The 14,076-nt window shown below is 36.0% G+C and overlaps 2 protein-coding genes across 2 annotated transcripts in view; both read right to left on the reverse strand.

The window, feature by feature from the left end:
• The window catches only part of LOC137390578 (microtubule-associated protein futsch-like), a 78,927-nt gene extending 71,869 nt beyond the window's left edge, over window positions 1-7,058 (reverse strand). The window contains exons 1-3 of the mRNA XM_068076908.1: window positions 7,019-7,058; window positions 4,228-6,904; window positions 3,920-4,125 (exon numbers count right to left, since the gene is read on the reverse strand). Of these exons, the coding sequence (XP_067933009.1) occupies window positions 3,920-4,125; window positions 4,228-6,904; window positions 7,019-7,058 (2,923 nt within the window). The remainder of the gene's footprint in view (window positions 1-3,919; window positions 4,126-4,227; window positions 6,905-7,018) is intronic.
• A 192-nt stretch (window positions 7,059-7,250) lies between these two features.
• Window positions 7,251-14,076, reverse strand: part of LOC137389523 (beta-mannosidase-like) — a 32,843-nt gene continuing 26,017 nt past the window's right edge. Inside the window, exons 14-17 of the mRNA XM_068075554.1 lie at window positions 13,411-13,555; window positions 11,951-12,156; window positions 10,335-10,511; window positions 7,251-8,154 (exon numbers count right to left, since the gene is read on the reverse strand). Coding sequence (XP_067931655.1) covers window positions 7,924-8,154; window positions 10,335-10,511; window positions 11,951-12,156; window positions 13,411-13,555 — 759 coding nt within the window. The 3' untranslated portion in view covers window positions 7,251-7,923. The remainder of the gene's footprint in view (window positions 8,155-10,334; window positions 10,512-11,950; window positions 12,157-13,410; window positions 13,556-14,076) is intronic.

A 14,076-nucleotide genomic window follows, 5' to 3' on the forward strand; every position in this document is an offset into this window, starting at 1 on the left:
CCAATACAGAGTCACTAATCATGGCAGCCCAGGAGCAAGTGCTCCCAACAAGGCAACTCCAAACAAAAATCTATCACACTAGAGACGATCCTAGATGCAGACTGTGCAAAGATGCACCTGAGACCATTCAACACATCATCAGTGGATGCAAGCAGCCAGCAGGAAATGCATACACTGAGCGGCATAATCATGTCGCAGGTGTGGTGTATAGAAGTCTATGTGACGAGTATGGCCTTAATAAACCGCAACACTGGTGAGAAACCCCTGGTAAGGTCAGTGAAAATGATTGCGCTAAGATCCTCTGGGACTTCTACATCCGGACTGACAAGCATGTCCTAGCAAACCAACCAGATATAGTGGTGGTGGACAAGGAGAACAAGAGAGCTACTATAATAGATATAGCAGTACCCAATGACTACAATATAGACAGCAAAGAAAAAGAAAAGGTAGAGAAATATCTCCCTCTTGGAGAAGAGATTGAAAAATGCTGGGATGTAAGAACAACTGTAATCCCAGTAGTCATTAGGGCACTGGGCGCAATAATACCGGCGCATAAAATGTGGCTTGCCCAAATACCCACAGCAATCAACTCAGGTGAGTTGCAGAAAGGTGCGCTACTGGGAACAGCTAAGATCTTGAGGCGAGTGCTCAAACTCTCAGGTCTCTGGTAGGAGACCCGAGTTAGAGCAGAAATTACCACCCATACAGATTGACCGGGGTGAGGAAACAATTTTTATATGTATATATATACATATATGTATGTATATATATATTCGTATATGTATGTACATATTTGTGAATATATATATATATATATTTGTATATATATTCGTGCATATATATATATATATTCGTGTATATATATATATTCGTGTATATATATATATATTCATGTATATATATATATATATACACGAATATATATATATATACACGAATATATATATATATATATAGATTGCTCTTAGCAAGCATCGTAAGCATTCTATTCGTAATGAAGTGTTTTATCTAAAGTTAAAGTTTGTTTTACTAATATATATACATATATATATAATAGATAAGTCGTATGGCCTACTGCTAACAGCATTCATATATATATAGCACACATATATGCATATATATATACTGTACCTCTACTACATATATATAGAACATATATTATATCTTACTATTATATGAATATTAACATATTAATATATAGCCGATTGACATTATATATTAACACATATTAATTAACTTGATAGTATTAATATAATATAATCATATTAATATATGATTATATTACATTAATATGATTATAATATATAATCAAATTAATAAGATTATATTATATATTATAAAATATAATATTAAACAATAATTACTATAAAATGTATATTATTAATATATTAGGTCTACAATATAAATAATTTTAAATATTGTATAATTATTAATATCATTTAATATATATAATATTAATAATATTATTAATAACATAAATATTATTATTATTAAGATTATTATATATTATACAATGTATGTGATATGTATATGTAATATTATATAGTAATATACAATTTAACATTAAAGGTTGATTTGCAGCAAAATTCACATTACAGTTATTTGGTATCATAAGATACACCATGTCTTACTCTGTGCAAAATATATGGGAAGGTGATTACAAGCTCTTAAAAGCTCAAAAACGAACAGTTAATCACTGCCACACGAGACCGCCGTAGTTTGGATTCGCTTTCCAAAATGACTCAAATGGGACGTAGTTGTTACAGGATGGTTTCTGTTTACACTTTCATGCAACCTCACTCGTCGAAATATTTTCACAAATATACTTCACGCATTCAATAAAACCATGTCTATTGTTCTTACACGTCTATTTTATCATCATTGTAATGCTGTCACTTTTAGCACTGATATCTTATAACTTACCGTAAAAATTCGTTAAACTTTTTAACCTTAGCTCGAAGGAGTACATATCATTGCCTGATAATCATGATGAGCTGTTGGTCACCTGTGATAATTGATACGTGCTGCAAAAATTATTTGCGAAGTATTGGGTCGCATGTTCAGATTACGACTTGACGATTAGATAATGCTGAAACACAACTGTAAAGTAGCCAGCATCCAGGCCCGTATTCCCTGGGGCAGCTGGCCGGCTGAGCCGACCCAACTTTTTAGGAATTTTTGGCGGCTAAGTACAGTCAAACTCGGATAACTCGCCCTCGGATAAAATGTAAAATTTTATCACGAATACTTGGTTAACTCGAATGGATTTGTTTGGTTCGTTCCCACACAATGATAAATTGTTTTAGATAACTTGACCTCAACATCATTAACCCGAACAGTTATTTGCCCAACGGCTACGGGAACGGTTTTTATCGCTGTAGAGTATCACTTTATTCCAAGCCATATAGATAAACGTCAACTTTGTTCAATAGTTCTTGGGTGTCATTATTATTATCATGATCGGCAAAATATTCTTGTTAACAACTTTTATAAAGGGTTGCAAAAGGTCAAGTTTTAACAAACATCCGCCTGGCAATGGCCCCACGAAAGCGTAGAAACCTTCGGATGAACTTAAAATAAAATCGGCAAAATTGATCTTTGTTGAAACGCGTAAAAGAAAAAGGTGTCTTTTTTCTGCGCGTTTCAACTTCGGTCAAGCTTAGCTTATTTTAATTTGAAAACGTCCTGGCAGTCACATCACTTAAAACGAACAAATCTCAAATAATAGAAAAAAATTTTATACTTTCCGATAAAATTTTTTAAAAATTTACATGAGATGCCCGGTTGAGGCCCTACATAAAAGAAACTGTTGGGGGCTGACACCGCCCCTCCAAACCCCCAGATGCCCATAACTAATTGCCTAACATTAGCCGCCCCAACTTGCAACCAGGGAATACAGACCTGCCAGCATCTATATTTGATACGGGGTCTTCGGTAAAACCCGAAGTGTTTGTTATAAACTAGTGCTACAATAATTTTTATATTGAGCTTTTTATTGGCCTTTCAATTCATGTGAGAACATCATGTGACAAGACGATAACTAAACTGTAATGACTACGTCAGATAAATAAACAGATTCCAATCTACGGCGGCTTTTTGTTTTTGAGCTTTTAAGAGCTTGTAATCACATTTCCACATATTTGGCACCTACAACACAGCAGAGTAAGACATGGTGAATCTTTTGATACCAAATAACTGTAATGTGAATTTTGTTGCAAGTCAATCATAACATAATTAAACAATATATTAAACACTGTTTAATTTATATTAATAATATTATTATAATCGTATTAAAATTATTACATAAAATATATTATGTAAATATATATTATTATGTTAATATAATAATTAATGACTATATTAATATGATATATGGCAATATTTCAATTAATCTTTTAGCCGGAGTCACCCTATTTATGCTATAGCCATTCCAGCCTCAAATCGAAATCAATTCACTCATTAAATTGATTCTTAGTTTTTGTACTAACATATTACATAAAAAGCTCAACTCATGCTAAGTTATGAAGTTATCACACAATAGATTGTGGACTAACACTAGTACCGAGAACTTTGACTGAGTGCTCATACATCTTGTTATGTTTCAGTCCCAAGCACAAATAATTTTGACTGCATATTGCACAGGTGATGATTTTGGTTCAAGGAGAGATAGTTTTGACTGGGCATTCCACAATGTATTATGTACTAGTCTAGCTAAAGATTATTGAACTGCCTCTCACACAACGGAATACATATTAGTCTGAGTGCCCAATTTTGACGAGCTTGCACACAAATCTGCATAATAATGACATAGTTTCCTCATTCTGATGTTCCTATCTTGATATACATGCATGATATTCTGCAATAGAAAAATTGCGTTGTAGTTAGTACTTGCAGGGAGTATTTAAAACCAATCTCCTACCTTTGGAATTCTCAGTCTGATCACGAAGTTCCTTCGAGGCATTATCTGCCCACTCTTTAGCTTTCCTCTTATTCTCTTCCAGCCGCCTGACTCGCTCTTCTTCATCTGCTTTCCTCTTTCTCTCCCGTCTTTCCTCCTCTTCTCTAGCTTTTCTCTCCGCCGCCTCCTTTGCTCTCTTTTCAATGAGTGCTTTTTGTTTCTCTTCTCTGCAATACAGACCAAGATCTAATACAGAGCTGTTAAAGTTACAAATAAGTGATTAGAGTGTATACTAACTAGTGCTTATTTGCTTAAAAATGTAATCATACCTTTCTAGCCTCTTCTTCTCTTCTAGAATAGCTTGCTTTCGTTCTTTCTCTGCAATGATTTTTTGCCGGTTTTCCGCAGCAGCTATTTTTCTAGCTTGTGCCATGTCAGCAGCACGACTCTCATGGCTGTTATTTCTAGGAGACAGAGCTACCGAGTTGGATGCTATTTTGCGAGGAGAATCGGTTTCAATTTTTGACTCATTGACAACGACTGCAGCATCCTTTTTTGAACTCTCAGATGGCCAAACAGCTGCAATCTGTGGGCTGCTTTCTCGTGGCTTCGCTGCTTTATTTGTTGAAAGAATGGCAAACTTTGCTGGAGTGCTGTCTTTGGAAGAAGACATTTCTGTTTCCTCTTGAAGCTGTAGCTGAGCACCAACTGGTGTTATTACTGCAGCAGTCTCCTTAGTTGGCTCCCAAACTTTTTTGAAAGATTTTGAATTTTCATCCACCTTTAATTCTTTGTCTGCCATCGATGTTGGAGAGGCTGTGGATTTAATATCCATGAGCTTCTCAGTTTCACTCACACTGTTCATTACTGGCACCACATTAGAATCTGGAATGGTACCCATGGCGGGTTCGACTTCATTCACTTTTGGCGCCTGTTTGTCAATCAGTCCAGATTTGCCAGCAAAGGGTTTGGTTGAAGATGTGTTTTTGGGTGATAGTTGAGCATTTTGAATCTTGTTCTCATCAGTAGTAGATGGCAAAACTACATCATCCAATGCAGGCTTTAAAATTTTTTCTGTGTTTGCCTCATTTACAACACTAAGGCTTTCTGGTTGCTCACCCATAGAAGGCTGCTCCTTTACTGCCTTCAATGGTGATCTTTTAGTAACTGCATTGATTTTCTTTTCCTTTAAATTGCCTTTTCTTGGTGAACTATTATTTCCGTTTGTATCTATCCTGGGAGAGACATGAGAGCCTGCAGGTTGTGCGCATGCAGCATTACTTTCATCAGCCATCTTTGATAGAGAACCCTCCTTTTGTCCAGCTTTGTAAACGCCAGAAACATTGTCCTTTCCATCAGCTAGCTTAGAGTCACTTATTTCCACATCTTTTTCTGTCACAGTTGATGTAATAGCTCCATTATCAGTAGAGAGAGAAGAAAGTTTCGCCTCTTTGCCATTTTCATATCCACTATTTCGAAAAGATTCTGCATTTGCTGCAGTATTGCCAAGATCATCAAGGGTTACAGATTCCAAAGAATTCTGGAGCTGCTTGTTAACAGAATTATCAACTATAGATAGATCCCGCGGCGTTTTTTTAATATCTAGCGATGCATTTGCCTGTGCCGGTGCTGAGCTGACGGGACTTGTGTCTGTGTGAAAAGCTTTTTTGGCTAGTTTACTTTCAGGAAGTTCGCTCTCACTTTTGATTTTGTTCTCAGTTTTCCTTGGCTTGAGAGGACTTTTATCAGTTGGTGTGGGCACTTTGCTTTGTGGCATTGTATCTTTATTGACACCTTTGTCAGAAGAATCTTTTCCTTCAGACGATTGACCGTTTGCAGTAGTGTCTTTCATATTGACAGCCTGAGTTTCATTTAAGTTTTTATCAGCCACTAAACTAGACCCATTTTTAGCAAAGTCGGGTTTACTACCTTTCTCTTTTTTCATAATGGATTTAGAAATATACAGTTTAGTAGGCTTTCTGATAGCTGCTGGCTTTGTTGCTACCAAAACATTGCTTGGTACATTCCTAGAAGGGACTTGGTGGGTAGCCTTTTGCTTATTTGCCAATGGTGGAGACTTCGTCGCAGATTCAGTATTTGTTGGTCGTGCTGTACTACTACTCGGGAAAGATATCACAAACTTTCCTGATGCACCACCTACTTTGTGGCCTGTGTTCTCACGAAGAAAAAGCCCGATATTTGCAACAGCAGCTTGAGATGATGTTTCTGAAGTGAGTGTTTTATCTTCGGCAGCATTAGCTTTTATATTAGTTTTATCCACTGGTTTGCTATCAATTGAGGCATGAGGTGACTGTGGTGTCTGTGATGGCCGAGGTGTCTGTGATGGCCGCGGTGTCTGTGATGGCCGAGGTGTCTGTGATGGCCGAGGTGTCTTTGATGCATTGGATGGTTGACTTGTTGGTGTTGTTGCAGATGATGGCTTTGAGGTAGCAGAGTTTGGAGCTGAGCGTTTATATTCTTCCAAAGGTATTCTTGCTTCAAAGCTTTTCTTATTTTTGGAAAATGGCCCTAGAGAAGAGTGGACTTTGACTTCCGGTTTTTTGCCAGCTGTCAGTCGAGCAATGGTGTCAAGGTCCTTTTGAGATAGCTCTTTAGCTTTAGGTTTTTGGTTTTTCACCATTGGCTTGACCAAAGGTTTGGTGTTTGCTCTTCTCGGGCTATGCTTATACACTTCATCAGACTTGGATTGATCGGCAGCATTGTCCGACTTCTTGGTTGGAAGATCTGAAGTTTTGGCCGTTGAAGAATTCTCTTCTATAGTGCCAGCAGCTGGAGTAGGAATATTAGTAGTTTCCAAAAGGATATCCGCTTCATTGCTTGTAGATTTTTTGTCAGCTAATTCAATGTCGACATTGTTGACAGTTTTATCTAAAGACCCAGTTGGGGTGTCACCGTCATTCGCGCTGACTGAAGCAGCAGCTTGCTGCTTATCAGCAATATTCTTTGGTAAGGGAGTGTTTGATGTGTCTTGTGTAGTTTCATTTCCTAAAACAACATGCAGCAGCATATTAAGCTTTCAAGCAGAGTCACAAGTAAGGTTGATAAAGATGCTGAGGCACAAACACCACAAAGTGCTAAGTTTTAGGTTATTATACTTACCACCATTTCTTAACCGTTTCTTCAATGATTCGAAAACCATCAGTGAACTTTAGAAAGAGCAGCCATATATGAGTAAGAGTTAGTAATGGAACGGACAACAGAATTAACTGTCAGAAGCAATAGCCAAATGAATCAAATATTGAATTCTAGGATGCACCTTATTTACTATTTACAGTGGGACCATGTAACTAAGCATTGGCAACAATACGAAATAGACGGTTATTGATCAGATAAGAAGCCTTTATTGAATGTTCTACAAAAATCAATATTGCTCACATGTACAATTGGAGATTTTGGTAGGATTAGGGTAACAACAATTTATTGCATAAAAATCCTTATATATCCTAGAGAAAAAGGTTTTTACTTATCAAATTAGCACACAAAATATAATATTAAAATGTATGAACTGAATGAATCGTGTTGCATAGCTTTGAGAAATATAAAATCAATAAATTGCTACATGCGCAATTCAAGCATCAACTGTGGCAACGCTCAATGCTTGAACAATAGCACAAGAATTCATCTACATAAAACCTAAAGATAATCAACTATTGTTACCGATGAGCAGATTGTGGAAATAATGGAAAAGTGAGGCATATAAATTAACTTTCCTTATGCGCTATGGATCGCTGCTCAGTCAAGTTTGGCAATGATAAGAAACCATTTATAAACAAGCGCTCAAGGAGAAAAATAACCTTGTTAGTGGAATATTGTATGGAGAATCATGCAAAACACTAAATTATATTAATTGATAGATGGATGAATATAAGCGGGCTAAGCTTTAGCTGCTAGGAGTCTCTCGATCCATGTTCAGAGGATATGAGTCTGTAAGTCTTGGAGAGCACCTATTTATGACAAGCTAGTGCAGATCACTCAGCTATTCATGTCATACAGATTTTGAGCACCTAATTATATATGTCATAAAGGTCCATAAGAGACATTATTTTGATATCGCTTGCTTTCACAGTTGCATTGTAACGGAGTGTCACAAGTAATACTTTGGTGTCACCCACAAACAAAAAACCATTGTCTTCAAATAGCACGCCTTCCACGTCGGTGTCTAGCCAGACAAATGGTGCTATGGCATCCGTAGTTAGTATCATAGTCATAAGTGGATAGCTCCCTGCCAAAAGCACCTAAGTACAACCAGGCATAACTTATAAGACATGTGACCATGTTCATAAAGTAAGTAAAGTAAGTTAGATGACCTACATGTATATTATAGACTTACAAGGCCATGAGCGGACTCTGTTGTTGATCGCGTATGCTGGAATAATTGTTACGGGTTTGCCATAACTTTGAAACAATTGGACATGAAAATCTTCAGAATCAATTCTTAGGCTGACACTTTTGTTTAAAGTTGATAATAAAAAAAGACTTACTCTTAGCATGTGAATGGTAAAGCTTTTCAAAGAAGTAAATAGAATGAATCAATTTTTAAAGTGAGCTGCAGTTAAGCCAAGACCTAGCCTATGCACAGAATAAAATTGCAGCAAATGAAGATGTATGGCTGCTAAGGATCCCTAATTAGTTGAACAAAAATCTCAGGCTAAAGGTCAAATACTACATCCACCATCGTATATTTCAATTTATGAACTTTCTGTTACTACAACCTTCAATTCACTGTCTCGACTCCTCGGCAATACTATTAGATTACCAATTTTAAAACACATTCAATTTACTCAATAATTCCTGATTTCAGTCTTAAATTGTTTTTTTTACTTTTGGCATGTAACAAAAACATCATTTTGTTGATGATTACAATAAAAACTTTTACACATACAAACATACACACACACATATACACACACATACAAACATACACACACACACACATATACACACATATACATACACACATACATGTACATACACACACACGCACATACACATATACACACACACACACACACACACATATACACACACATATATTCATACACACACATATACATACACACACACATATACACGCACATACAGACACACACACATACACACACACATACACACACACAAACACACGCATACATACACACATACAGACATACATACACGCATGCACGCACACACACATATACATACACATATACATACACACATACACACACATATACACACGTACATACATACTCACACGTACCCACATACATATACAGGTACACACACACACGCACGCACGCACACACGCACACACACATGCACTCACACACACACACGCGCGTACATACACGCGTACATACGCGCGTACATACGCACGTACATACACATGTACATACGCACGTACATACACACGTACATACATACACACATATATATATATATACGTACAAACACATACACACATACAAACATACACATACACACACACATACACACATAAATACACACATACATACAAACGTACATACAAACATACCTACAAACATACATACACACATACATACAAACGTACACACACATGCACACATACATACAAAGGTCCCATATTTCTAAAAAAGTAGACTTCATTCTATAAGAACTATCGATGACCTTTCAGCCACTGGCACACTCTCCTATAGTCTATGCAAACATTCTTAGCTTACGTAAATTTTCCAGTTTAATCAAACAATAGAAGTGATTGCACCGGAAGATGCTATAAATCTCTCAGGTACTTTATGTTACCAGTAAATAATCTGCACTCGGCTTCTTTCAATATGCAGTGCAGCTCACTGCGTATTGAAACCGCACTGAAACCGTTGATGTTTCACAGACCTTATATAGGTGAAAACATGAACTTCTACACGAAAGATGATGATTTCCTTCCCAAAATAGAACAACTGAGTTCCATTATGAAATAATTTAAAACAAAAACCCTAATAATGAAGTTAGATTCCTAACTTCATTATTGCTATTAGATACTTTTAGTGATCAATGATTCCTGATTTCTGTTTTTCAATTTGTTTCTGACCTCTGGCATGTAACAAAAAACATATTTTTGTTGCTAATTACCAATATGAATAAAAAGTTATGCGTACATACCATATAGCCAACGACACTTACTGCTAGCAGCTACATCATCTAGACTACACAATTAAACCTGCCAGTAATATAAATGGCCATGAAGCCTGCCTAGTGTGAATCTTATCTACCTGTTGTGGCTGAAATACTAAATTACTTTTTTATGATGACCCGAGGAGGGTAGCAGCATACGCTACTGATGTTTTAAGATGCCAATCACCAGATAATTCCTGCTCATGTTATTCGTTACCTAAACAAGACAGTGTTTATCTGTCTCAAGGTATTCCTGAGGGCTCGTTAAATACTAATCACCAACCTTTATAGTAGGTTTTCGCAGTCCAACAGCCGTTCTGTATGTTGACAGAGGCAACTCCGTCCCAACCATTCCTTTCCACTCCGCATACAGGAAATGCTTCTCTCTTGACGTACAATTTGCTTTCTTAAGAAAGTCATCCAGATTTTCATTGAAAATTAAGTTAGATGTTTGCTGTTTCTGCAAAATCCAATGAAATGCAAAGAACGGCAGCGATAAACACAGAAATAAGTTGGTAATAAATCCAATGAAATACAAAGAACGGCAGCGATATACACAGAAAAAAGTGGGTAATAAATTCAATGAAATGCAAAGAATGGCAGCGATACACACAGAAATAAGTTGGTAATAAATCCAATGAAATGTAAAGAACGGCAGCGATATACACAGAAATAAGTTGGTAACAAATCCAATGAAATGCAAAGAACGGCAGCGATAAACACAGAAATAAGTTGGTAATAAATCCAATGAAATGCAAAGAACGGCAGCGATATACACAGAAATAAGTTGGTAATAAACCCAATGAAATACAAAGAACGGCAGCGATATACACAGAAAAAAGTGGGTAATAAATTCAATGAAATGCAAAGAATGGCAGCGATACACACAGAAATAAGTTGGTAATAAATCCAATGAAATGTAAAGAACGGCAGCGATATACACAGAAATAAGTTGGTAACAAATCCAATGAAATGCAAAGAACGGCAGCGATAAACACAGAAATAAGTTGGTAATAAATCCAATGAAATGCAAAGAACGGCAGCGATATACACAGAAATAAGTTGGTAATAAACCCAATGAAATACAAAGAACGGCAGCGATATACACAGAAATAAGTTGGTAATAAATCCAATGAAATGCAAAGAATGACAGCGATATACACAGAAATAAGTGGGTAATAAATCCAATGAAATGCAAAGAACGGCAGCGATATACACAGAAATAAGTGGGTAATAAATCCAATGAAATGCAAAGAATGACAGCGATATACACAGAAATAAGTTGGTAATAAATCCAATGAAATGCAAAGAACGGCAGCGATATACACAGAAATAAGTTGGTAATAAATCCAATGAAATGCAAAGAACGGCAGCGATATACACAGAAATAAGTTGGTAATAAAGAAATAAACAGTTTGAAATCGGAGAAAAGGGTGAGTAATGGTTATCGATATAAAAACACAAGATTTGCTCTTATTTGCCCATATTTTAGCAGTTTAGGAGTTTAAATTAAAACACAGTCTATTGAATGAGAGAACTTATTGGATTGCCAAGCATGATGACTACATGCTGTGTGTTTATGAGGCTAAATACATGGAAAGGCGGAAGGTTTGAAATGCATGATAAGTTTGACATAATTGTTGAGCCGATCCATTGATATCCATTGTCATGTCAGTAGAGGGCATACAAGGTTACCAACATGTCCTGCTATGCATGTGAAATAGCAGACAAGGTTACCAACATGGTAACCTTGTCACTCGGACAATGCCGGGTTTGACTGCTTATGTAAATAAAAAGAAGAATGAGAAGAGTAAGGGACCATTCAAAGCTATAGTTGAAGGATGACAACTAGTTTCCATTTCATGCGTATCTAAAGAAACATCCATAGTGTTCACGCACCAGCTTAACAGGAAGTAGCTTCTCGTACTTTGCTTCATAGGAGTCCCAAGAGAAACAGTAAAGAGTGAGATTGTAGGGAAATCCATTGTCTGAATCCATGACGACGTATATGGTAAGATTATCAGCCTCAATAGACATGCTTATCATCTCAGGGGCAAAGAACTTCTTTGCATAATAATGCAGCATTTTCCATTTGCCAGAATATTCTAAAATGTGTTCAACATGAGCTATTGATTACACACATATTGACTGTCAGAATGGAATAAATCAATTGGTGAGCAAAGTTAGGAATTTAATGTTTTTACTTTGACTATTTACTCTAGAACAGCAAGCAAAACCAACAAATACAGTACGAAAGTTATTACATTTGGTTATGAAGTATAATGCCGACACTCTCTCACCCCTGGCCTATAGCATTAACTATACAAGTGAGAGCAAATAAAAATTGAACAACTAACATAACATGCATTTTAATTTGAAAAACCTATATTGAGATTAACATGACATAATATGGAAATGTTGTAGAATAACATAAGAATAACATACAATCTGCCAATGAGAGAGACACAATATAATATATAATTATAACAAGATAATATATAATAAAGTTAGTCTGATTGTGGTGACTTCGTGTATAAAGTGCTCCACGTTGGTATGCAGCTACAGCTGCATGCATATCCGCACACAAGTTGCTATTACAACAGAGCAATACGAATGAAGATGAGAATGTAAGAAGATGCAACTGTGGAGCAGGTGAATGTCAGTGTCCCCTTGAAGGAGAATGTCTGGTTGAATCGGTTATATACTAGGTCATCGTAAAAAACAGAGCATAACGCACAAGAAACGTATGTAGGTATAACCACTGGTACATTAAAAATAGATACAACCATATGAGCTCTTTTAGAAATGGGAATAAAAGGACTGTTACGTCGTTAAGCCCATTTATATGGAGCCTGAAAGATGCAGTTGAGAGATACGATGTAACCTAAAAAGTGATTAGAAAGGAAAGGCTATACTCTACAACTAACAAGCAATGCAACCTTTGCCTGGCTGAGAAGCATATCATAATTTGCAACAACTATCTTGGCACCCTTAACATCAGAAATGAGCTGATCAGTACTTGCAGACACAGAAGAAAACATTTATTGTGTAATAACTCATAATTTGTTTAAACATTAGGCCTTACTCTTGGTAGCTGATATGTACAACTGCATTAACTTGGTATGGTTTTAACACCTGACGAGTGTGGTTTGCTGAGATTTGAAGATGTTGCTTTTGATCTTACTGTAAACCATATGAATAAACAATATTGTAGTGCAATAAATTTTAGTCACTCTGTAACTTGCTTTAATTAATAAATATATATAATATATAAAAATATTTTATGGCACAATATTATTTATATATATAATAATAAATATAATAGTACGTAAACAATACTGGAAGCATAGAAGACACACCGAGTGAAGACCAACTAGGTCCTGGCCAGATGTCATTTAGCTGCCAGTACAAAGCACCCATTGTCAAACCATCGTCTCCATAAAGGTAACTTTGACTACGTCTGCAGAATTCTGATACCATGCGAATGTACATCGCTTGGTTAATCTGTATGATAAAAAGAATATACGTCGTCTTAGCTTATCCATGGATATTATCAAAATAATAATCACAAGAAAGTATTAAAATATACTAGGTTGCAAAAAGGATAAAATCTAGTAACATCCATTTATTTTGAAACACTTCATATTAAATCTAAAGTCTTAATATAGTATAAAGAAAGATTTGATTGGCTTAGATAAAGAGAGATTTGAAGTGAGAATGCTATAGTAAGGTTGGCTTTAGTCAAAAAGAAACAGATTAAGGGATTAAGGGATTAACAGATTAAGGGAGACATAGAAAAATAAGGTTGAGTAAAATAGAAACCCATAAACATACCTGAATAGTATAAACACAGAAGTACAAGCATGAGGCAAGGCAAACAAAGAAAAACAATGATGTATGTATAAAGTCAAACATAAATGAGATAAATATAAAGAAATTGAACTGAGTCAGGTTGACATAAAATGATAAATGCTAGTAAAAGTAAAAAATAATAAGACTGACCTGAGTGAGATAGTCATAAACTG

This window comes from Watersipora subatra, chromosome 3, assembly GCF_963576615.1.
Source record: "Watersipora subatra chromosome 3, tzWatSuba1.1, whole genome shotgun sequence".
NCBI classification, from domain to species: Eukaryota; Metazoa; Bryozoa; class Gymnolaemata; order Cheilostomatida; family Watersiporidae; genus Watersipora; species Watersipora subatra.